This window comes from Caretta caretta, chromosome 10 (assembly GCF_965140235.1).
Source record: "Caretta caretta isolate rCarCar2 chromosome 10, rCarCar1.hap1, whole genome shotgun sequence".
Lineage (NCBI taxonomy): Eukaryota > Metazoa > Chordata > Testudines > Cheloniidae > Caretta > Caretta caretta.
Window position 1 is genome coordinate 22,731,190 of NC_134215.1, and position 25,549 is coordinate 22,756,738.

General features: G+C 41.4%; 1 protein-coding gene across 1 annotated transcript; it reads right to left on the reverse strand.

Moving 5' to 3' along the window:
• Positions 1 to 1,045: 1,045 nt before the first annotated feature.
• Positions 1,046 to 25,459, reverse strand: LOC125644183 (alpha-N-acetylgalactosaminidase). The gene is given in 10 exon segments (XM_048867756.2): positions 1,046 to 1,385; positions 6,802 to 6,999; positions 10,485 to 10,646; positions 11,668 to 11,762; positions 15,155 to 15,332; positions 16,422 to 16,596; positions 18,994 to 19,162; positions 21,076 to 21,153; positions 25,191 to 25,377; positions 25,379 to 25,459. Coding segments are annotated over 10 exon segments (1,638 nt in total). The 3' UTR covers positions 1,046 to 1,070.
• Between the last annotated feature and the right edge of the window lie 90 nt (positions 25,460 to 25,549).

The following is a 25,549-nucleotide window of genomic DNA, read 5'->3' on the forward strand; positions in this document are numbered from 1 at the left end:
GTAAGAAATTCCTGGTTCTCAATCCCACGTTTTCAGGCCACTAGAGCATGTTGACTTTCAGTTTATTATACAGAGAATAATAATGCTGTAATTTTTTTTTTTAAAAGATGCTCTATGAAAGTTGACAGGCCCAAAAAAGAATGCAAAGCCTGTCCCACTGCCAAAGACCCAAACAACTTGTATTCTAAATACCCTGTTATTAACAAAACTCCATAAATACCAGTGCTCCAGAAAAAGGTCTGCAAAGTCTTAAACAGCCTGTCCATCGCTGTGTTTTCTTGGCTCACGAGTATGGAGCTGGCAGGAAGGGAGACTATGGAGGTGCAAATGTCACATTTTGTTACGTAAATACATGTTGCAGCAAAACCCGAGCATCTTAGGTTTGTTTTGTTTGGGTCACGTGGCAAAAGGGCCAAAAGTTTAAGGACTACATTCTTCCTCTGGCTGCACGTATGTGGCTCATTTTAATAGGAACCACCTGTGCTTATTTAGCCCCAACTGGACTGCAGCCTTAATTATGAAGCACATAATTTCACTATCAGTTGGGGAACATTCTGCAACAAACTCACTTAAGGAAAAAAAAAGAAAAAAAAAAGGGTGAGAGGAAAGGAGAGAATATTGTATTTCAGGTCTGACCGCCTTTGCGGTCTCGCTAAATAAAGTTATATGTACCATCTATATGTGGGGAGATCAAAGGAAAGGTCTGTAGCATTCAATGTGGTGGTTTTGTTTTGTTTTTTGTACAAAGAGAAATCTCATCTTTAAAACAAGATGTTCCTGAAAAAACAAAGATCAGCCACTTGGTTTTGTACTGTTTGAAAGTGCTGTTTTTCTTCCCTTCTGCAGGCTCAGCCTCAACGTATTCCTCTGGATATATGCTAATATAGAACCCACAATAGCAGTTCAAGCAGCTTCAAGATCTCATTTGTCTAGTGCTAGTTGAAAGATGACAGCCATTTCAAATGTATTTTAGATAATGCACCTGATACTAAATATCTCTGATTCAAAGCTCCTGTACCTTTGCTCCCATCCACAGTGAACTCCATTGTAATTACCCTAGTTAACACTCTTTATTGCAGTTCAAGTGCTTGGGTTCTCAAGACTGGTTTTGTAAAGTAGGTGACAGAACACAAAGGCCTGAGAAACAGCAAGACTACACCCGTTGGAGTAACTTCTATGTTAATAGTTGTATCGAGTGCAAAATCTCCTAAGAACATTCGCTCCAAAACATTATATATCTTGTATCCCTCCTTGCAATCCAGGATACCCAGTTGTGCAAAATTGGTTGTGAAAGGTCTTGGCATGCCGTCCGTGCCATTGTTCATCACTGCTACAGCAAACTGTCCGTTGAACAGGATTCTCTTCCATACTTCAAAATGACGGCTCTGTCAAATAGAAGAATATTGTGGGGATTCATTTTCATTGCCCTTACATCATCATTTCTGAAACTGGATCCATGGAACTCACACACATCCCTTTGTGTTTACAATACTATTCACAGAAACGGTCACCACTATATAATTAACTTAAAAGTAGCACTACTATTAGTTTGCACTTAAGCTGAGTGAAAGCCCTGTGAAACAGATGTGATGGGGGTACAGACCTGATGCAGATGAACAAAATATGGGCTCTCTCTCTTAGCTATTAATTCCCTCAGAGAACAGAAGTGAGAGGTGCTGCTTTAGGGGTTCACTGGATTCCAGATGTTACTTATACTGCAACTAAAAGTATCTAAGGGTATGTCTACGCTGCAGTAGAACACCTGTGGCTGGCCCATGTCAGTTGACTCAGGCTCTCAGGGCTATAAAATTGCAGGGTAGATGTCTGGGCTTGGGATAGACCCCAGGCTCTGGATCCCTCCTCCCTCATGGGGTCTCAGAGCTCAATGTCTACACTGCAATTTTATAGCCCCTCAGCCTGAACCCTGCAAGCCCAAGTCAGCTGACAAGGGCCAGTGGCTGGTATTTTATTGCTGTGTAGACATACCCTTAGGTACTGTAGACAAGTGCCTGCCCTGAACATCTTACAATAAGTAGACCTCCTACAGCCAAATGAGACTGTCTTAAGAAAATATTACATCTTGCTGTGTTGGGGAGCATAAATCTGCTCACATTTTTACGTAACAATGGAAGATAAGCAGGGATCAAAATGCTGACTTTTCCAGGTGTTTTAAAAATGTAAGCAAGATGTTATCAATATATCTTTTTTATAATCTTGTGAATTTTGTTCTGTGATGGACACTTACGCTTATTAATAAAGAGCATCTTTTGGGAGGGAATAATCTATAACTTTCTCCCAGAATAAGTGAAGGTGCAATGTAGTAAAATGAGTAAATGATCTCTGATTCTGACAGACTAGCCTTTAAAACTTGAAGCCAGGGCCAGATAGCTTTGTGAAAGAACTGAATGGCACACACAGATCTTTATATGTTGTCCAGGTTGACCCAAATGTTCTCCCAATCAGTAGGTGTTGGTGCTGGATGCGTGCATGCTCCAGTATTCATTTCTAGTGTTGCTGATTTTGTGCATCTACTATATTTTGAAACAGCATCAGTGCTGGTTTTGTGCACATTTTTTGCAACTATCTTACATAATGATCCTGCTTTTTCTACATTTAAAAAGTTTTATTGCCTTTGTAGAACTAGAAAATTGCTAAAAATAGGGGAAATAGATTACTTCAGTTTGAGTGCTACAAGTAAGTTTTTTACCTGGGGGGGAGGGGGAAATTTCCATTGCCCTAGAGCCTGTATCTATTCCAATGCTGTTAAGTGTCAAGAAAAAATTGTAACAATGTGCCAGCTGTATGGTTCTGCTTTGTGCCTGTGCAGCTACAGCATAGATACGATTCTGTATTTAAGTTGTAAGAATGTTTATACTTTCACTTCATCCACTGTTGTCAATTATATGATTACCCACCTTTCCAGCAATTCTAAATAATTTTCCATAGTGAGTAAAACGATCAAAAGTTCTGCTTACTGCCAATCTCTTTTTACACATGGGTCCTATTTATCCAGTGTCTCATTCAAACTATCACATAAGACATTTTTCTTGACGTGATTCTAGGCTTCTAAATTAATTTGCCATTCCAGACCGTCAGAACCAAATTCTGCCCTATATTCTGTTGTATTCTGCTGTTAAAGCCCTACATCTTCCATCTGATGAGCAGCTGGAGTGTTGCCTAGAAGGTTTGCTGCTGATACTTTTGTTTAGAACGATGCAGGTTCCCTAATAGGTAGAAAAAATGACAAGACCCAAGAGCCTCCTTTTACCTATGCAAATAAGCAGCTCCAAATCTCTATCTCCTGAAAGCAAAGGTGCTCTACATGAAAAGCTCCAGCAGAATGGCACAGTTACTTTTAAATTTAGCAGATGCATTTTATTATTCCTCCAGCTCAATCAGGGCACAGATATCAGAGCGTGTAGCTTGCAGTTAGGAAAAGCTCAGCATAGTTCTTGCACAGTCAGCAAGACAGATGTGTAACTCTAGTACAATTACACTAACATTACCAAGAGAAGAATTTGGCTTAAATAGTTAGGAATTTGTCTGCTCTTGGGAAGTTTCTCTTCAAACCTCATAGCGTTAGGCTATCATATGCAATATTTGGGAATAGAGAGTGCAACAGGGTGGAGACATCAGCCTGGAAAAGCCACTAGGTTTGACATTGGCTACAAAGGCCACATCGTCTCACCTTATATGAGCCCAAGGCCCATCACCAAAATCTCAGGTCTCTCATCTCTCAGAACCATTCATTTTATTCTCTTAACTGCACTGGAAACCAGCTGCAAGTTGTGATGAATAACCAATACCACAGTTAGGAACTAAATGCATTCCTACTTAACCCATTATGGCTTGAAGATGCTCCGAGGAAGGCAAAAAACTCTCTGGTCCTCTGCCAATTGACCTGTGGGGGAAAAAAATTCCTTCCTGACCCCCTGAACAGGTAATTGGCTAGACCTACGGCATCTGTCAGGCTGGGTTCCCAATCTCATTTTGGGTGGGTAGGGTGGGCTGCTGGAATGGAGCTGAAAGAGGCTCCATATGGTCCCTGCACTGGGCTAAATTGTGGGAGATGAGGAATGCTGGCCAGTCAACATCCCTCTCTCCCAACTGGTCAATGGGTGCCAGAAACTCCCAGTGGGAGGAGCTACCTATTGTCCCTTGGGAAGTGTCTCCCTCCATTGCTACTGGGAATGTCCCCCTTTCACTGCCAGCCCCATCAATTTCTCCCACCCGTTGATGCGGATGGGTGGCATTTTTCAGCAGCTAAAGATTGTGTAATTCCATTCTACAGCATCCATGTAACACCACTGTGTCAACTCTATTGATGTCAGTGAGATTGTTTACTTAATTAGGAACACCATGTGACACTGCATCTAGTAAGATTATAGTAAGTTTCCAGCTACTTTTTCACCCTGAAGAGAGAACATTTGTGTGTTTAACAAAATCAACTCTTAAAATTGACAGGGCTAGAACGTACACATATTTTGCTTTGTGTAACTATTAAGCGATTGAGACATCTCAGTAATGTGGTAATCCTGAAACAATTGTAGTTTTGCCATTATGGCAGGATGTGTAGGTAGAGACCAACATAGGCAGAGGTGAAGAATATGTACCATAGCAGCAGTTGCTGATGGTTATGCTATAAAATACTAGTTTTCCCATTTTATGTGTGGAGCAGAGTTCAGATGCTCATACTAGATATGATGGTAAAATGAACTGACCAACTTTCCCCCATCCATCTTTTGAGAGTCTTGGGACTCTCTCTAGAGCCTCAGAGCACTCTAAGCATATATTCGCAAAAAGAAAAGGAGTACTTGTGGCACCTTAGAGACTAACCAATTTATTTGAGCATAAGCTTTCGTGAGCTACAGCTCACTTCATCGGATACATACTGTGGAAAGTGTAGAAGATCTTTTTATATACACACAAAGCATGAAAAAATACCTCTTCCCACCCCACTCTCCTGCTGGTAATAGCTTATCTAAAGTGACCACTCTCCTTACTATGTGTATGGTAATCAAGTTGGGCCATTTCCAGCACAAATCCAGAAAACAAAGAAAATAACAGAACGCCACTAGCCGTCACCTTCAACTCCCAACTAAAACCCTACAACGCATTATTAAGGATCTACAACCTATCCTGAAGGATGACCCAACACTCTCACAAGTCTTGGGAGACAGGCCAGTCCTTGCCTACAGACAGCCCCCCAACCTGAAGCAAATACTCACCAGCAACCACATACCACACAACAGAACCACTAACCCAGGAACCTATCCTTGCAACAAAGTCCGTTGCCAACTGTGCCCACATATCTATTCAGGGGACACCATCACAGGGCCTAATAACATCAGCCACACTATCAGAGGCTCGTTCACCTGCACATCTACCAATGTGATATATGCCATCATGTGCCAGCAATGCCCCTCTGCCATGTACATTGGTCAAACTGGACAGTCTCTACGTAAAAGAATAAATGGACACAAATCAGATGTCAAGAATTATAACATTCATAAACCAGTCGGAGAACACTTCAATCTCTCTGGTCACGCGATTACAGACATGAAAGTTGTGATATTACAACAAAAAAACTTCAAATCCAGACTCCAGCGAGAAACTGTTGAATTGGAATTCATTTGCAAATTTGATACAATTAACTTAGGCTTGAATAGAGACTGGGAGTGGCTAAGGCATTATGCAAGGTAACCTATTTCCCCTTGTTTTTTCCTACCTCCCCCCCCCCGCCTCCCCCAGACGTTCTTGTTAAACCCTGGATTTGTGCTGGAAATGGCCCACCTTGATTATCAAACCTGGATTTGTGCTGGAAATGGCCCAACTTGATTATCATACACATTGTAAGGAGAGTGATCACTTTAGATAAGCTATTACCAGCAGGAGAGTGGGGTGCGGGGAGGTATTTTTTCATGTTTTGTGTGTATATAAAAAGATCTTCTACACTTTCCACAGTATGCATCCGATGAAGTGAGCTGTAGCTCACGAAAGCTTATGCTCAAATAAATTGGTTAGTCTCTAAGGTGCCACAAGTACTCCTTTTCTTTTTGCGAATACAGACTAACACGGCTGTTACTCTGAAACCTAAGCATATATTGTGATCAACCCGCAGATCCTAGAGGAAAGTCAAACAAATAAGGACAAAAGTTACTTGGAAGCAGAGGCAGAAAAACTCAATAAATTGCCACCTGAATTACACTGTTCTTGAATCCAAATTGATACTGGATGGAGTGATGTTCTCAGCCTCCCAGAAAGGAAAACATTATATGAAGCCTAAAGGGCTGTATACATCAGCACAGAAACTGATAGAATAAAAAAAAGCCTAACTAAATCCAGATTGGATGTAAGATGGTGCAACTCCTGTGGAAGTGTCTTGGCCAAATTCACTAGTGACGTAATTAGCAGTGTAAGTTACTTATGGTCAGAAAATGGGTGTAAATTCCATTCATATGTATCCAATGAATGTGTAACCTATGTATGCAGAAAGGGAGGGGGAAGAAAGTGTGGCAGGAAAAGTAATTAGTAATAAGAGTGTGTAGATTAACTTTCCTCAACCTTTCCAGCAACATTAAATAAGTGATTAAAAACAAATCACTACTACATAAGTTTATTACCAAAGGACTAGAAAGGCTGTTTTAAAAAGGAAAAATTCTGAAGCTTCCTTTCTTGGGAAAAAATAAGCTAAAGTTCATATTGCTAAGTGTGAGTTTCTGGCAGAGCTTGGTGATGAGGCATAGCAGAACCATCCTTTAAAAACAACAAACAAACAAAAACATAGAGCAAATTGGGTACCTGTATAATGCGCTGTCCCTGAATCCCCAGAGAATCTTGGTTTATATAAATCAACAGCTTGTTTTGCAAGATGTACTTGGCATCCTCAGAAATTGTCCTTAAATCACTGGACATAAAGAGAGGGGCTGCCAGGATTGCCCACAATGCCATCTGTACTTTTGACTGCTCATAACTCAGGCCAAAGTTACCAATAATCAGCTGAAATAAATCAGATACTGTTAAATGAAACTGTCTGTATTCTAGTAGCGTCTAGGAGCCCTAATCACAAACCAAGATCCCAGTGTCCTGGCACATGACATGGGCTCTTAGGGGTTACTGCAAATGTGACACTCTTAAAAGAATGAAAATGTACACCAAAAGCCAACTACATTACAATTTAGCACATGATCCTGCAAACTCTATATGTGCAGAAATCTTACTGAAGTTAATAGTTGAAAGCTTACAGAACTGGACTGTTACTTGTATTGTCTTTTATACAACATTTGTCCCAAAATGTTTACAGCATTAATTCAATTTCAGAATGAACCATATCTTCTCCTTCATGACAAAATCCTGTTTCCATAATACCTCTGTGCAGACTTGCAAAATTATCTTAAATTTAACAGCCCAGCTATAAAATGTACTTGTCTCCCTTTACACGCCCAGGGTGAGTGAGCGATTCAGATTTTGAAAGGCTACCTTAATTGCCTCCCTTTGACTGTAATATATTTGTTTAAATGTTTACCAATATTTTTCCACTAGGCTATTTTGGAGAGCAGTTTTTGGTAATTAATTATGCATCTAGAATCATAGAATATCAGGGTTGGAAGGGACCTCAGGAGGCCATCTAGTCCAACCCCCTGCTCAAAGCAGGACTAATCCCCAACTAAATTATCCCAGTCGGGGCTTTGTCAAGCCTGACCTTAAAAACCTCTAAGGAAGGAGATTCCACCACCTCCCTAGGTAACCCCTTCCAGTGCTTTACCACCCTCCTAGTGAAAAAGGTTCTCCTAATATCCAACCTAAACCTCCCCCACTGCAACTTGAGACCATTATTCCTTGTTCTGTCATCTGGTACCACTGAGAACAGACTAGATCCATCCTCTTTGGAACGCCCTTTCAGGTAGTTGAAAGCAGCTATCAAATCCCCCCTCATTCTTCTCTTCTGCAGACTAAATCCCAGTTCCCCCAGCCTCTCCTCATAAGTCATGTGCTCTAGCCCCCTAATAATTTTTGTTGCCCTCTGCTGGACTCTTTCCAATTTTTTCACATCCTTCTTGTAGTGTGGGGCCCAAAACTGGACACAGTACTCCAGATGAGGCCTCACCAATGCCAAATAGAGGGGAATGATCACGTCCCTCGATCTGCTGGCAATGCCCCTACTTATACAGCCCAAAATGCTGTTAGCCTTCTTGGCTACCTCAAGCGTGTTCCCAGCCAGGGTCACACATGGCTCCATTTTGCCACCCTTCCTCTTAAACATGTTTGTGTCACAACTTGAGGAGATCATGAAGCATTTTGTACTTTCGTGCCATTGGCATGCTGATTATAATTAAGGGTAGGATTCTGTCACAGAGGTCAAGAATTCTGTTACTTTCTGGGACCTCCCTGACTTCTTCTGGGGCAGGGCTGGAGCACCTGTCAGCCTCAAGGCTTCCGGAGCAGTGGCTGCTGGAACAGCTGACCAGCGGCCAGCCCCACGGCAGCCGTAGCAGCAGCCATGGCCAACCCCAGGCCCACCAGAACAGCTGTCTGGCAGCCAGTCCTTGGGCTTAACATTCTAGTTGGATTTAATAAAGGAAGACAAAAACTATGCCCTCAAGCAACACAGCTACTTATAGGGACAACTTGAAGTGGGAGCCCAATAAACCAGGAGGCTTGGCAGCTCCTGAATGCTAAGCACTGAACTGCAGGAAACCTCTGGTAAACCATCACCAAATGCTGTGGGCTTTTTTTTTATTGTTATGATGGAATAGAGACAGGTAAAGTATTGCAGTAAGTAAACTGCAAAGTATAAATCACTTTGGTGGTATAACAATCCAGCTGTATGTTTTCATGGTCAAACAGTAAGTGCTATGAATTTGGGGCCTTTGCTGCACAATGTGGAGGTCTCCACTACGTATTTGGGGCTAAATCCCCAGCAGCAACAAAGCAGAGTTCAGCACCACTGAGAGGAGGCAGCAAAAGTACCTTCATCCTGGAGCTGGCTAGGGGCTGAACTGTCCTTCAGTGCAAATTAGACTAGCGTGAGACCTGCTCCAGCTTATAGCAGTCTCTTGGGACTGCTGAAGTGCAGCATGCTCCAGCCCTACTCCCTAGGCTGGGAAGGATGATAAAGAGCCAGTTTAGCCAGCCCTAAATCATCTGAAGATTCTTCCATGCCAAGACAATCCTCTGCTATCCATTTAAAGAAACTTTTAAGGTTTCTATGCTACATTCCAGTGGCACAAAGAGGCCTTACCATGGGCCAAGATTTAACAAAAAAGTTGCAGTCTTTCTTTATTATGCATCGCTGGGTACGGTGTTCCACACTTTGGTCAGACTGCAATGTGCTTTACTCAGGAATTTCCTTGAAGGCCACTTGGTGCTTTACCAGTGCTGAATGTGCTGTGGAGTGGGTTAGTGTGAGTAAATTACACCAGTGCTCCATTCACTACACTGGTTTTCATTCTGCTGACAGGTGAAATTTAAATTACTGGATTTTAAAATTTCTGAAGCGCTATCTAATTTTGAGAGTTGCAACCTGAAAGAATGGTGCTTGTACTATCCAGTTGGATGAGAAACTGAAGAGCTCTTGTTGACATTTCCTTGATTTGAACTCTTAAGAACAGGAGGCAAGACAGTCACCATGGAAGCTCCCCAGCTGTAACTTGTTCCAACTTTGCTGGTACTGAGAGCATCCTGCAAGGTTCATCTTCCTGAACAAATAGCTGTTTGATCTCAAGAAAAAACTAAAAAGGGATTTTCCACCCGGTGGCTGGGGTGGCTAACAAGGGGATGGCTATTATGTTAGATATTTATTTTTAATATAGGTAACCCAAGGGCCCCAGTGATGAGGCATTATAATTTTAGTAAGAAAAGCTTTTTTACCACATTAATATTTGGCATTCATGTAGAACATTTTTCACTAGATGATCGCAAGGCATTTTATAAACATTAATTCCTAGAAAAAAAGTTAAGGTAGTAAATATGTACCTACTGATTTAAACGAAAAATATCAGAACATTAGTTATAAAATGTTTAATAGGACATTCTGAGTTAAGGTTAAATACCATTTTGGCTTGAGATCCAGGTGTAATTTCTAGCTGAAATTTTTTCCCCTGAGATAGTTAAATGTGAACACTGTCTATATCAGATTTAAATGCAAAGACAGTGCAATCTTAACTACTGAGTTGCCACTATATCTCTATACTCATCTCATGCTATAAATACCTCTAATGGTATTATACCATTTTGAAGATGGTTAAATTGCGATAAAAAGAATGCTGCAGTGAGTCAGTGACGGAGGCAGGAGTAGAACCCAAGATTTCTGACTCTGTCCCCTGCTCTAACTGCTGGACATGTTTTCTATACACAAGTGCATAGTATCAGTCTTGTCCATTGGCTGTTCACGACTGTCTTTTAGAAAGTCTTACTAAATTATCGTTTTATCAGGATCTATTTAAATTTCAACAGAGAACAAAATATTAAAAAGATAACATCACCATATCTGGATCATTCCATCTTCCTGGGCCAGCTGCAGGTTGCAGTTTATCCTGGTTATTTCCATACCACTCAATAATATTTACAACACTCTCCCAGGAATCCTGGATGTCACCAAAATTTCTCCAGAGGTTACAAATTTCACCAAGTACAGTATAATTTACCTAAATAAAAACATAAGTAATATATTTATATGTATAATACATATGTGATCATCACATCAATGAAATAAATTATTTTATTTCTACAGCCACTGCATAAACTACATTTATTCTGCACCTTTGACCTGTTTCCTGTGCCAGGACTGCTACTGCCATTATAAATCTCTGAGCAACTTCAACAGCTCCCATTCTCGGTTACCTCCTGTTCTCCCTCTTCCCTCCCTTCCTCATCCCCCCTCTTATTCTTCTGCTGCTTTCCTACCAACACTAATTGCTGAGTGGTGGGTCTGCAATAGCAGAAGCCGACTCTCCCCATTGTGACACAAGCATCTGGTGCAAAATTAACTGGATCGCTAGGCTTCAGAACTGGAAATACCAGGCGGTTAAATATCATGTTATGAGCTCTCAGACAAACAAAAGTAGGTGGGAAGGACAGTGTATATAAATACCGTTTTGTTATAGTTTATACTATATTTAAGTGGTATTTTCCATCACCAAATTCAGAAAGGTATTGATATAAAAACATTTTAAAAAACAAATAAGCTGAATTGGTCTCCAGAAAAGCAAATAGGGTTTTCTAAATTTCTAAAGGAATAAAATGTTCCCTAGCACAGAACATATATCTGTGTCATTCTCCAACAGTTTTTTTCCAGAGGAAGAACAACTGATTTTAAGACAGTGGTTTAGTTGCCATTTGAAAACAGAGACGAGCAGACGCCTTTGCCATACTCTTTTATTTTCAGATGTCATACCCATAATCTGAACAGGAGAGATTGGTATCTACGATGTACAGCTTTCTTCTATAAGCATCTGAAAAGCGGAAGACTTTGGTATTTCATTAGTGCAGTGAGGTTGTTCATCTAACACGGTGGTGCCAGTACGCAGAAATGAATGGAATAGAATAGGACTTGCCTGGCTGGTGTGCAGTTCATTCAAATAAGTTCCAGCCATTTGTCAAGAGCTCCCAGTTAGCTAAATACTGTCAGCTAAGGAGTAATTATATAAAATCAGATAGTGGAGATACCTTTGGGGGAAGCCCTCCTTCATAGGCTGGCCAGCTACATGAGTAAGCGATGGGTCTTCCTGTTTTATTCAGAGCAATGCTCATCTTTGGGTAGCCTAAACAAAATTGAGCACTGGGTTGTAATGCAAGGCAATATTAACATATTACATAACAACAGTAATAGTGTTCTAGTTTTTTCCACTTGCTATTGTTTTACAAAGATAAGAGCGGAGTCTCTTCTTTGGTGAATTACATATGGATGTGAATTATATATGGAACATGGCTAATTAAAGGTTTCCTTTACAAAGATCTTACAGTTACAATTTATGAGCACGCCTGCCCAAAATTGACTGTTTCTGCAGATGTAAGAAAAACCATGTTTTGTATATTCCTGTTTTCAAGTTATTCAGCAACAGGCAGATTTTTTCCAAAATAGATGTGGGATTGGAATAATCTCATAGTTCTGAACCAGTGTTTAAGAAAAGAGCTGAATGGTATAGTAGCATTGTACTGTGTTGCCATTAAGGAAGTCTGGGTTTGGGAAAGAACCAAGGACTCTCCTTTTTTAGACTAGCAGAAAACTGAACATCTTGAAGAGATTATGTTCCTGAAAACTCTTTTTAGGAAAAGAGGTGCTGCAAGTACAGGATCTTGCCCCCGCAGTATCTTTAATTGCTAAGCACCTACTATAGCAGTCTGGGAGCAGAGTCCTCTTTACCCTATCTCAGACTCACCTGTTTAAAACAAATCAGTCACAATTTTAAAAACAGTCTCCATTAGCACTCAGTGTATACATACAGAACGTAGGTTTCAAAACAGTTGGCTTTGTAACGTCTATTTTCTTTTGCTTATAAAACTTTATACAAAATGTACTGTTGTAATAATTTGGCCTCCAAACTTACTCTAACTGTGAGCTCAATTGTAAGAAGCGAAAGTTCATAATGTCACAACAACAATATATACGGTAGAACCTCAGAGTTAGGAACACCAGAGTTATGAACTGACCAGTCAACCACACACCTCATTTGGAACTGGTAGTACACAATCAGGCAGCAGCAGAGACAACAACAACAAAAGCAAATACAGGATAGTACGGTGTTAAAAGTAAACTACTAATCAAATAAAGGGAAAGCAGCATTTTTCTTCTGCATAGTAACATCTCAAAACTGTATTAAGTCAATGTTCAGTTGTAAACTTTTGAAAGAACAACCATAACATTTTGTTTAGAGTTACGGACATTTCAAAGTTAGGAACAACCTCCATTCCTAAGGAGTTCGTAACTCTGAGGTTCTACTGTAACAATAAATGGTGATAGGAAAAGATGCAAAAGGCAGACAAACTGCGTTAGTCAAAACAAAAACACTTACACTGATATAATCCAAGGACTGTGTTAAGAACAAGCCTTGCAAACAAGAGAGGTGCGGAACTGGAAATCAATGGACCAAAACTGGTGTCAGAAACTATGCCTGATTGCTGGACAAAATAATAAGGGGATGGCCTATTTCACCTTTCACTACCTTTTTAAAAGAAAAGACTTTGGGGGAAAACCTGCCTGCAGACTAACAACCACTGCTGACTGGGAGATGAGGACTGGAAGAAGCAAGCTTTACCATCAAGGCTTTCTCCTGGGACCCTGGGATTCACTGTTACACCACTAGTTCTTCGTTGTCCTAATCCTGACGGAGATCCTGATGAGTCAGGGCCAGAGAGAGAGGGACCCAAAGGACATCACCACCTACACTAACTAAATCCTAAATATCTCCTGGGATGTGAGGCTTTGTCACTCCGTCCATATCCCTTGTATCTTCTTTTTCCTATCCTCCTTCTTTTGCCATCTGTTTAATAAAAGTGTGGCTTATCTGGCTAAGACCATATATTGTGCAACACTGCTATAAGCCTGTGACCAAAGAGGCAGGTGAAAAGCAATGCAATAAACAGGCTGATGCTGGTACAAGCTTGCCAGGTCACAAAGTGGCTAACTAGACATTTGTCATGCCTGTGTTTCTCTAGGAGTGAGGTAGCAAGTGAGAGTCAACACCAGGGCCAGAAGCTGCATTTTCTGCCTTTCCTGTTCTTTTCTCACCCCTTTTGTGTGTGTTTGTTTTATTCTGTTTTTTAGAAAATGGGATCTGACTTTAACAACAACAACAGCTCCAGCCCATCTCAACTAACTTTCTCTTGTTTCCCTAAAAGGATAGTTTTAACTAAAAGACTTTCAAACTGTTTTTTTTTTTCTTTTAATAACTCTACAGCTAAAGGGAATAAGGGATATTGTTAAAATAAAAGGGTTATTTAATAGTTTACATAACTGTGTTCCTTCTTTTTCTTAACCTTTAATAAAAGGTTAAAAAGATTTTATTGGTGTGTTTGTCATGGTACTAGGCAGGTTGAGGTCTCTGTATTCCAAAACCTCAAACTATGTTAACTGTTAATGTTGGACAGTGACAGAGTCCTGTTAACACACTTGACACTCTGGACATATTTATTCCATCAAGATTAATACAACAGTATCTTAATAGACAAAAATATTCAATGCTTCACATTTGCCCCCAAACTTTTTTATTTATATTTTTGGAGCTGTAGCGAAATCCCTTCATCCATTCTGTGTTATCAGTGAGTGGAAAAAACATATTTTTTGTTGTCTTAAAAAAACCAAAAGCCTTTGATAACACTTTTTGAACAGGGCTTCAGCACAAAGGGTTGACTTTTACAACTTGGCAAGCAGGCGACCATTCTCATTGAGGACTCGTATCTTTGCTTTGTTTAATAAGATGAATTTGGTTGAACAAATTTATGACTTTTAAAACTTACTGAGCCACAAGCATTAGAACACTATGCTAAGGCTACAGATCTGAACTTAAACATAGGAAGATGCACTGCACATCTTTTGAGGATGCTCAGGATCTCTTATGTGGAGTTTTTAAAATCTTTCACCTGAAGCATCATTCATTGGCTGCAATTTGAGATAAGATATTAGATATGATGGGCTGACATGACCAATATTCCTATTAAAATGCTATATTGAAAACGAGAAGGGGACTGAGAGGAGAGATGGGGTGGCAGTGGGAAGCAGACCCAGAAAGAGAGGGGCACAATCCCGTAGACTTCAGTTGGACGTTTGAGTGCTCAAGGAATGCAAAACAAGGGCCTTATTTTGAATCCTGTTTCTTGAGTAGCTACTTAAAATGAGCTAAAAGCTGCATTATGAAGGGGATGGGAGGAAACTTCATTCAGATAAAACAAGATCATGAGACATCACAACTCAATATTGAGCTTAACGAGTATAAATTCAGATTCACCCAAAACTAATAAACATATAAACAGAAATTATTTGGAGATGAAAAACAGCGATGAAAAGCAAACTTACTACTTCACAGAACTTGAAGATTTCACAGGCTTTTTTAAAAATGGGATATCCAAGTTTAAGCAGCTTCACTTAAAAATAAAACAAAACAAAACTCCTGAGCCAGCCTTTCCCTTGTTCAAAGATTAATCCTAAGAAACAAACCTATTGCTTTAACAGATGAGTTGGAATAGCAGCCATCAAGCTTCAGCATGTCAACTTCCCATTCTGCAAATGTTTTGGCATCTGTATCAATGGTGTCCAGTGTGGTCCCAGGGTAACCACTGCAGGTGTAGTTACCCATGTCACTATAAATTCCAAATTTCAGCCCTTTGGAATGTACCTGATAAAGCAAATGAAAGTAATTCTGATTAGTTTATGATTTCAGTGTATTTGTCTTCTAGTACCCATTGATGCGAAATCTCTCTTCTGTTTGTTAAACATCTCCATTATTTTTCTGAATTTAGATTTCTCTTGGATGCTCTCTTGTGAGATCTCTGCCTATTTTGGTAATGATGTTCTGAGAGCCTTTGCATACCAGAGTCCTAAAAAGCTGATTGTTGTGTAGTAATGGCTGCTTTGGATTCATGGTGAAAAATATAGTTAAAAGGTGAATTACCTGGCCTTTCATATGTTGCCTTTCATGCAAGGATCTCAAAACAGTTCACAAGGATTAGGATGTAGATAAGCATTGTTATACACATTTGGTAGAAACAAAACAGAACGGTTAAGTGACTCACCCTAGGCCACACAGTAAGTGGTACAAGTAGGAACAGAAACCAGGAATTGTGGCTCCCAGTTCTCTGTGCTAACCATTAGTTCCCTGCCTCTCTGCAAAATATGGCTTTCATTCCAAATACACACTAAGGGCTCCATCCTTCAAACACACACATGCTTATTATTTACTTCAGTGTAACTATCCAAATGTGTAAACTGGTAAGCACATGTGAAACCCTGCAGGATTGGGGCCTTGCTGGGTTCCACTGTACACAACCACATTGTGTAATTGACCCACTGTACAGAATAATGCATCTTTGCTCATTTGTAAATATATCTACTTTCCTTTCAATTCTAACCCAGAGCATGTTAATATATTCCTAAGGAATAACAGTTGATTAACCCTAAGTGTCTACTGATCATCATCCATATGTGCAGGTGCAATGAAAATCCAATATGTATTTCCCTTAGAGATATGCGTAGTATCATTTACATGTATTACAATTAAGCTGTTCCCTGTAATTTTTCCAGCTAAGTAGCTTAACATTTATTAGTTGTCATTTAAGTGAATTCTACAGTATGTTATATGTATCCTTTTTTAATAACAATTTCTTTAAATAACTACATTCAAAAGAAAATGGCATTTTTAGCATCTACATCTGAGATACAACATTGAGAAACTAGTGTTTAAGTACATGTATTTTACTTAACTTACATAATCAACAAGAGCTTTAATACCACTTGGAAACCTATCTGGGTCTGGCTGAAGTCTGCCCTGGGAATCCCTTTCCTTTGCAGACCAGCAGTCATCAAGGTTCACATATTCGTAACCCAGCTCCTTCCATCCATCTTCTGCCATCTTGTCTGCCATACTTTTGATCAAGTTCTCACTGGTAAAAAACAGAAGATTGCATTAACAAAGTTGTTGAAATGTTACATTTTACTTTTTTGTATGTGTTTGCAGGGACCTCAAAGGGTCAGGACCTCACTTTTACATCTCCTCAGAAAAATGGCAATTCCAACCAAACAATACCGCTTCACACCTTGCTGGCTGGCCACTGATTCAGAACTGAGTCACAGAGAAAATGGCTCAATTCTGGTTCACCTGTACTACTTCTTCCAGCTCCTGAACTTAGGGACCCCTTCCAGGTATGTAGTAACCTGTCCCTCCTTAGTCTAGAACAGTGATCACCAACCTATCGATTGCGATCGACTGGTCGATCCTAGAGACTCTCCCAGTAGATCCCGATCTCTGGTGGTGTGGCGGGGCTGCCGCTAAGACAGGTTCCCTGCCTGCCCTGGCCCCACGCCGCCCCCGGAAGCAACCAGCACAGCCCTGCGGCCGCATGGAGGGGCAGGGGTCTCCGCGTGCTGCTCCTGCCTTCAAGCACTGTCCCCACAGCTCCCGTTGTCCAGGAACGGCCAATGGGAGCTGCGGGGGCAGTGCCTGCAGCGAGGGGCAGTGCGCGGAGCCACATGCCCCCAGCCCCAGGGGCCGCAGGGAAGCATTGGCCCCTTCCGGGAGTGGCGTGGGGCTAGGGCAGGCAGGGAGCTTGCCTTAGCCTCGCTGCGACTGCCACCTGGGAGCCGCCAAAGGTAAGTGTTGCTCGGCAGGAGGTTCCATCCCAACTCCCAGCCCCCTCCTAGAGCCAGCACCCCAAGCCCCAACCCTGTGCCCCTTCCCGGAGCCAGCACCCCTTCCCCCCTCCTGCACCCTGTACCCCCTCCTGCACCCCAACCTTTGCCCAGACATGAGCCCGCTCCCAAAGCCAGCACCCCAAACCCGCTCCTGCACCGACCCCCTGTCCCAGTCCTGACCTCCCTCTCAGAGCCAGCACCACATACCCCCTCCTGAACTCCAACCCCCTGTCCCAGCCCTGACCCCCCTCCCAGAGCCAGCACCCCATACTCCCTCCTGCACCCCAACATTTTGGAAATCAGAAGTTATATTTAATTTATATTATATGGTATAGTAATCTCATAGTAGCCTGCCTTATAATCATTTGATTTAGAAACCTTCCCATTTTAAATTTCAACCATTGTTTTATATACTTAACAGGTTGAAAAAAGGGGACTTGGCCAAAAAATTTCCATCTTCAGCTAGGTTCTTTGTCAGGGTTATAGAAGCAGCCAAAATATTTGTCTCCTTGGCTACTGCTGTGCAAACATTACTAAGTTGATCATAAAACATTTCCTGTTCTGTGAATTATAGGAAAGTAATACGATCTTAACAATGTTAATACACTTAAGCATTTTACATACTTAGCCTTTTTAGTGTCAAGTCTAAAGTTCAGCTTGCTTTGCTTGTATTTATTAATACAAAACAATGACGAATACTCTCTCCCTCCATTAGTCTGAAGCAGGCTCTTAACAATAACATTTCTGAGATATAACAGTAGAGGGAGTTCTCTCAATGTTTCCTAGCTAATTCTGTTCTGATTCTAGTTGTGTACATGAACATTATTTCCTTACTGTTGTAGAAACAGAGAATTTCCAGCTTCCTTCTTTAGGAAGGAAATTTTGGCCACCTCTCAAAATGGTAGCAGTGAAACACTCTGGTTTTGTCTCAGTACTTTTCTGACTGGGAAACACAATGATCTAGGAAGTCCATGAAAGCTTCAACAAATGAGATTTTAAGATTAAAGGATAAAAATTGGGACAATAATATAAACATCTCTTCATAAGAGAATGGGGAAGGAGGAAAAACTAAATCTGACAAGAATTATTTGAACAAAAGACTCAGATGAAAAAAGGGGAAGAAAAAATATAAGAACCTTCAGTAAATGGTGCAGGACTAGAATTACTGTACTTGAGGCCACCTTACAACAGCTATTCAACCATTCTTCTCCTTTGAGTTGTAAAGTATTACATTTCTTTTGTAAATAAGCTGATTAAAATAAGTGAATTGAGAATTTTTTATTCAAAATCTTCTTCTAATCTAGTGTAACTGACCGAACCTGGATTTATTCTTATCCTAAAATCTTACCTAAATCTATGTAGGCACTTATATTACCCCTGTCACCATGGCATCTAGCCACCAACATTCTATGTACTTAATATTATTAGAAGTGTTACTAAGGAGGCACCACTCTCACAAATGTTGTAGTAACATTATATTTGTACCAACACTGTGCTTTTGGTCTTCTTTGTCTTTTTTATATGGGATAAGACAGACAAAACCTGAACAGTTTGTTCAACATTCTCTTAACTCTAGCACAAAGTTTGAGAAGTTTCCTAACTGTGATATTTAGAACTCTTTCACAGCCATTCTTGATCAATTATCTCACCTGATGCAGTTTCCAGGATCAATTTTGCAATTGGTATTGCATCTAAAACGTTCCCAAGGCAGCCAGCCCATTGGTGGAGTCCTTAGTAAACCATTATCTAAGGATGAACAGCAGGCAGCCAATCCCAACAGGATGCTCAGAGGAGGCAGCAACATGATTAACAGGACAACTATAAATCAGAAGAATGGATCCAATTAATATTTTCACTTTTAGCACATCTGTTGTTCAAAAACAGTCCTACAATTTAACTTGTTCTTAAATGCTAGTTATCTGTGTCTTAGGTATTTCTGGGATCCTAGCAACCAGGTATCTGAGGGACACCAAGGCATAGAAAATAAAAGATTTCAAAGGCTGATCATGATTAAACATGGACAAATCTAAATATACAGGGGGACATTTCCAAACCTTTGAACAATGATTTATTTGTCTCTTCAATTATCAATAGGAAATTTGCAGCTAAAACCCATTAATCACATTGAGAATACATCATGATAAATATAATTGCACAGTTCAAAGATCAAACTCTTCTTCCAAATATTAATACATTAAATCCTTCAATATTACTTTTGAGTAAACACTATATTGCCATTTGTTTGCCATTAAAATGCATATAAAGCTTGCATGAATAGCTTTTTCCTACAAGCTTCGTAAAAAATGTATATCAGCATACAACATACAGTTTTAATTTTGGCTGGTGGATCTCTCTTTCACCTTACCATTCAAAGGCTGACCTGGGGCAAGGACCTTACCTTAGGTTGAAGATGCGAAATATGCAACTCCTTTGGGGTAAACTATTTTCAGTACCAAATTTGTTTTAATGTAAGTGGCATAAGGCTGAAGAAAGGGATTGGTTACAATATCTCACACTTCTCACTTGCTCTCAGGTCTTCACTGCTTTTGCTTTCTCTAGTTTAGATGATGAGTAATCAAATCCTACTCCCAGGGTATGATTGCCATCACCAATGATGCTGGAGCACAAATGGAATCAGTGCAAAGACAGAGAGAGAGTCATAGATAATTCCTGGGACTCTGTATGTTACAGAACGTTTGACTTTGGAAGGAAATGGTTGATAAAAAGAAAAAAATTCTTTTTCTAATAACTGCAAGGGTAATTGACATCCTTCTACATCTCTCTGTGTGTTTCTTTTACTCTCTGTCTGGTACTATCAAAACTACATTGCAGTCTTAATTGGATGAGCATTTAAAAACAGATTTTCTTCTCTATTGGGTTATTAAAGGCCCCTACATAACAACACATGTTTCTCCCAGTATTCTTGCCCAAAATTTTCCTTAGTCCCTTCTGTTGTGAAGTGTGCTAAATTGATTGATTGAAAGACACAGTAGAACCTCAGAGTTACATGCACCAGAGTTATGAATTGATTGGTCAACCACACACCTTATTTGGAACTGGAAGTATACAATCAGCAGCAGCAGAGACAAAATATGTAAATAAATAAATAAAGCAAATACAGTACAGTACTGTGTTAAACGTAAACTACTAAAAATAAAGGGAAAGTTTTTTGAAAAAAAAAAGATTTGACAAGGTAAAGAAACTGTTTCTATGCTTGTTTCATTTAAATTAAGAGGGGGGGTTTTCTTCTGCATAGTAAAGTTTTAAAGCTGGATTAAGTCACTGTTCAGTTGTAAACTTTCGAAAGAACAACCATAATGTTTTGTTCAGAGTTACGAACATTTCAGAGTTACAAACAACCTCAATTCCTGAGGTATTCATAACTCTGAGGTTCTACTGTAGGTGCATTTCATATACGTAAAAAGAAAAGGAGTACTTGTGGCACCTTAGAGACTAACCAACGTAGTTGAGCATAAGCTTTCGTGAGCTACAGGTCACTTCATCAGATGGGCAGATTAAAACTGTGTATAACATGCAACAATGCAAACTGAAACTTCCTCATTTTGTTTAAAATAAAATTCATTGCAACAACATTTTTTCTTAACTATGAAAGTTGTTACTGTTGCCACATGAACTATACTTACACAAGAAGTAAGTTAGATGCATCAAAAGTGAGAGAGAAAACATAATTATCCAAACGTTATAGAAGAGTTAATGATCAAGTATCTCACCTATACCGAAAGCAGGCAGGCTGACCGATCTGTTCCTGGGGAGATCTTCATTAGGAAAAGAAGACACGTGTGATCCCCCTTGTTTTAAATGGAGATTAAAAAAAAATTAATTCACAGATCTGCCTTCCACAATTTATTCTTTTGATTTCACTGGATCACTTATCTCATATTACTGGACCTAAGTAAGTTACATTTAGTGTAAGATCTCCCCCTCTCTGAAGGTACAATAGAATATTCCAACAGCTTTCCATCTGACATATTTGCTCTCCTAGGAGGAAGCAGAAAAGGAGGAAAAATTCCTTTATCAATCTTGGGGGTGTCATAAATATAAAGGGAAGGGTAAACCCCTTTAAAATCCCTCCAGGCCAGAGGAAAAATCCTCTCACCTGTAAAGGGTTAGGAAGCTAAAGGTAACCTCGCTGGCACCTGACCAAAATGACCAATGAGGAGACAAGATACTTTCAAAAGCTGGGAGGAGGGAGAGAAACAAAGGGTCTGTGCCTATCGGTATGCTGCTTTTGCTGGGGATAGAACAGGAATGGAGTCTTAGAACTTTTAGTAAGTAATCTAGCTAGGTATGTGTTAGATTATGATTTCTTTAAATGGCTGAGAAAAGAACTGTGCTGAATAGAATGACTATTTCTGTCTGTGTCTTTTTTGTAACTTAAGGTTTTGCCTAGAGGGATTCTCTATGTTTTGAATCTAATTACCCTGTAAGGTATCTACCATCCTGATTTTACAGAGGTGATTCCTTTACTTCTATTTACTTCTATTTCTATTAAAAGTCTTCTTGTAAGAAAACTGAATGCTTTTTCATTGTTCTCAGATCCAAGGGTTTGGGTCTGTGGTCACCTATGCAAATTGGTGAGGATTTTTACCAAACCTTTCCCAGGAAGTGGGGTGCAAGGGTTGGGAGGATTTTGGGGGGTAAGACGTGTCCAAACTACGTTTCCCAGTAAACCCAGTTAGAGTTTGGTGGTGGCAGTGGATATTTCAAGGACAAAGGATAAAATTAATTTGTACCTTGGGGAAGTTTTAACCTAAGCTGGTAAAAGTAAGCTTAGGAGGTTTTCATGCAGGTCCCCACATCTGTACCCTAGAGTTCAGAGTCGGGGAGGAACCTTGACAGGGGGATTCTACAGTGTCCATCACGATAGTATCTAAGTGCTTAAGTAGTCAAAGATCCAACTGTGCCAGCACCAATGGCTATTGTGCTAGCATGTGTGTTGGCCCCAACCGTATCTCTGAAACTGAAACTATTACTAAACACAATAATCTAATTCCAGCCCTCATAGTTGCATTAATTCTCTCTTTTATGGCTGCAATTGTCTTGGCGTAATGGTACCACAGAGAATGAGGTTCGAAGGGCTGAATGCTGACCCACTTCTGAAGGAAAGGAAATCCCTAAACACAGGATAACTGTTACCTTCATATGCTACCGGGTACCTCAAGAAGAGAAATTGGTCTATTCATCCTTGTTGTCATATTCAGGATCATTCAGTAAGGAAATCTGACCAAGTTTCAGATTACTGCTAATTCTGCCCACTGTTTCTCTCTCTTGCTCACCCTCTTTTCTTTCTATCTTCCCTCTCTTTGTGTCTCTTCCAGTCTGCATTTACCTCTCAAAAAGCTCCCATTTTCTATTCCTTCACACTGGACTGGAATCACGGCAATTTACTGGTGTCAGCCCCAGCTTGTGCTCGTGCAGCATGCCTAAATTAGGGATTTGTAGTGGTTTAACTATACTGATGTGAATTTCCTTGATGTAGATGTAACACTGAGAAACCCCAGTTGTTGGCGGACAGGATCAAACTGGGGACTTCTGGAGCTAAATACATGAGCCTCTACTGCAGGGGTGGCCAACCTGTGGCTCTGGAGCCACATGAAGCTCCGCGGCGGGGGCTTCAGAAGTTAATATGCAGCTCCTTGTACAGGCACCGACTCCAGGGCTGGAGCTCCAGGTGCCAACTTTCCAATGTGCTGGGGGGTGCTCAATCCCTGGCTCTGCCACAGGCCCTGCCACCACTCCGCTCCTCCCCTCCCCTGAGCCTGCCGTGCCCTCGCTCCTCCTCCGCCCCTCTCTTCCCCACCCTGAGCCTCCAGCATGCCACGAAACAGTACGGGAGGTGCGGGGAGGGAGGGGGAAGCGCTGATCAGCTGCCGGTGGGCGGGAGGCGCTGGGAGCAGGGTGTCGGGGAAGGGAAAGCTGATGGGGGTCTGCTGACGTATTACTTTGGCTCTTTGGCAATGTACATTGGTAAATTCTGGCTCTTCTCCGGCTCAGGTTGGCCACTCCTGCTCTACTGTATGAACTAAAAGCCAGATGGCAGACTCCTTAATCTCTTTTTCTAAGTGGTCTCAGGGCCACTAGATGAGACACAGCACCACACCCAGGAGGTGTGTGGGTTACATAGACAGGACCTCAGTTTGTATGTATAAGGTATATCTTATTACTTGGGATGAGTTTCAGTTGATATGTTTTATTTGCATTTTGATTTTCAAAAGAAAATCAGAAATGGGTAAAAAAACAGTAGCCAATGGAGTTTGTAAATAGTTATGTACCATCACACAGGAGTAAAACCTTTTATAACCCTGATCTACGGTATATGACTGGGGCTATGAAATAAAAAAAAAAAAATTAGCCTTGCAACAGCACAGTGGGTGTCACTCTCTTATTACTCCCAAGACCAAAGCCAGTAATATCAAAGAAGTGTTGACCTGAGTGCTTTCAGCACTCCACTTATATTTAATTGAATATATCAGCACTGCTCAGAGTGTATGGGAGTGAGGTCAAGGAAGGGCAAATGGCATAGTTAAAGGGAAAAACACCTCTATTTTTAGTAGTGGAATGCTATAAGGGAGGGGTAGGGCTTTCTAGCTTCCCTTGTGCATAGATTAGCCATTCCCATGGCACCGTGTATGAAAATACAATGCCATGCTCATTTCAAGTTCCAGAAACCTAGGAGGGAAAAAAATTAAGATAGACTGACTCAAAAATAGACTAAAACTGGAATTTATGACTTCCCGTACCAGCTCAGACTATTTGTCCATCAAGTCAAGCATCCCACTTCCAACAGTTATTTAAGCAATGCTTCAGGGGATGTGAAACTCCCTTGTAGTTGTACAATGCTATGGAATCCTTCCTGAGTGCCGCAGGCAATCATTCTATGTCACAAAAGGTGATGTTAGGTGGTCTGATTGCACCAGGAGCATGTGTGTGTGTATGTGTGTAGCTCTCACTGCGTTGTAGGTAACAAGAAGGGGGAATCATGCACAATACTGCTTTCCAAACCAGAATGTGAGGGCTACTCGATTTGTTTGCAGGATGGAGTTATACTTTCCCTTATTTTTAACCTATTCACATCACATACAGCAGTGGGTTACCATGCAGGACCATGTCTGAAACAAAGACATCATCGTGAAGGCTACACATTTCAAGCCCAGCATTGTCACTACTCAGGAGAGATCATAGGCACGGTTTGACACTTGTGCCTCCAGTTGTACCTGTGACAGACTGGCTGGGCTTGTGTCTGCCAGTGCCACGCAGAGGGACAGCACAGTGCCCCCCCACCCTGTCCCTGTGACAAAGCATGGCAAATGGCATCAGGAGCCAATGCCTCGGAGGCGTGATGCTGTGGGGCGAGATCACCCCAAGCAGGACAAAGGCCTGGCGCCACTTTGGGCCCCCTGGGTGATGTCATAATGATGCATGCCGCAGGCTGACCACACTGTGGCGTCATGGGGGCACGCCCACATTCTGATAGCACCATGGCAGCCAGGTTTATGCCACACCAGAAGGCAACTTCTTCCCCTCACTGCGGTGCGCCCACGTTGGCAGGACACCGTGGCGCCGAAGCACCACCCGCTCTCTTCACGCCCGACCAACGGTCACGTGGTGCAATGGCGTGTGGGAGGCGGAGCGAGAACCCGAGACGGGGAAAGAACCCCCCCCTCCACATCCCGCGCATGCGCAGTGCTGTCATTGCCACTTGAACCGGCCACCACCCCGCACATCGCAACGACAGTTGGCGGGGTTGGCGAGGAGACAGGGGTCGAAGGCAGAAAACAGTACCTATGAGGGGGTGGCCCAAGCGATGCGAGCCAGTACTAATTACAGGGTGGTGCGGACAGTCTGGCACCCCGTGCTTCCGCTTGATTCCTGAGGGGGCGGTGTGATGGTGAACCTAAGCCAATCGGAGATTCAGAGACGGCCGGCCTCCGCCTATCAGGAGTGGCGTGTCTCTGGCGTGGCAGTTGAGGAGCCAATTGGAGATGGAGATGTTTCCTGCTCCTGTCAAACAGTCGCACCCGGAAGGGAGCGATATAGAGGCGCATAGTTTGAGTAACCAGCCAATCGAAGGAACGGACAGGCAGGCGGGTACATATAGAGCCAATCGGAAGCAAAGAGTCTGTTGGTTTCAGCCAATCAGAGGAGCCGGCTCTGTCCTAGGAATTGTGGAGCCGATGGGAGAAG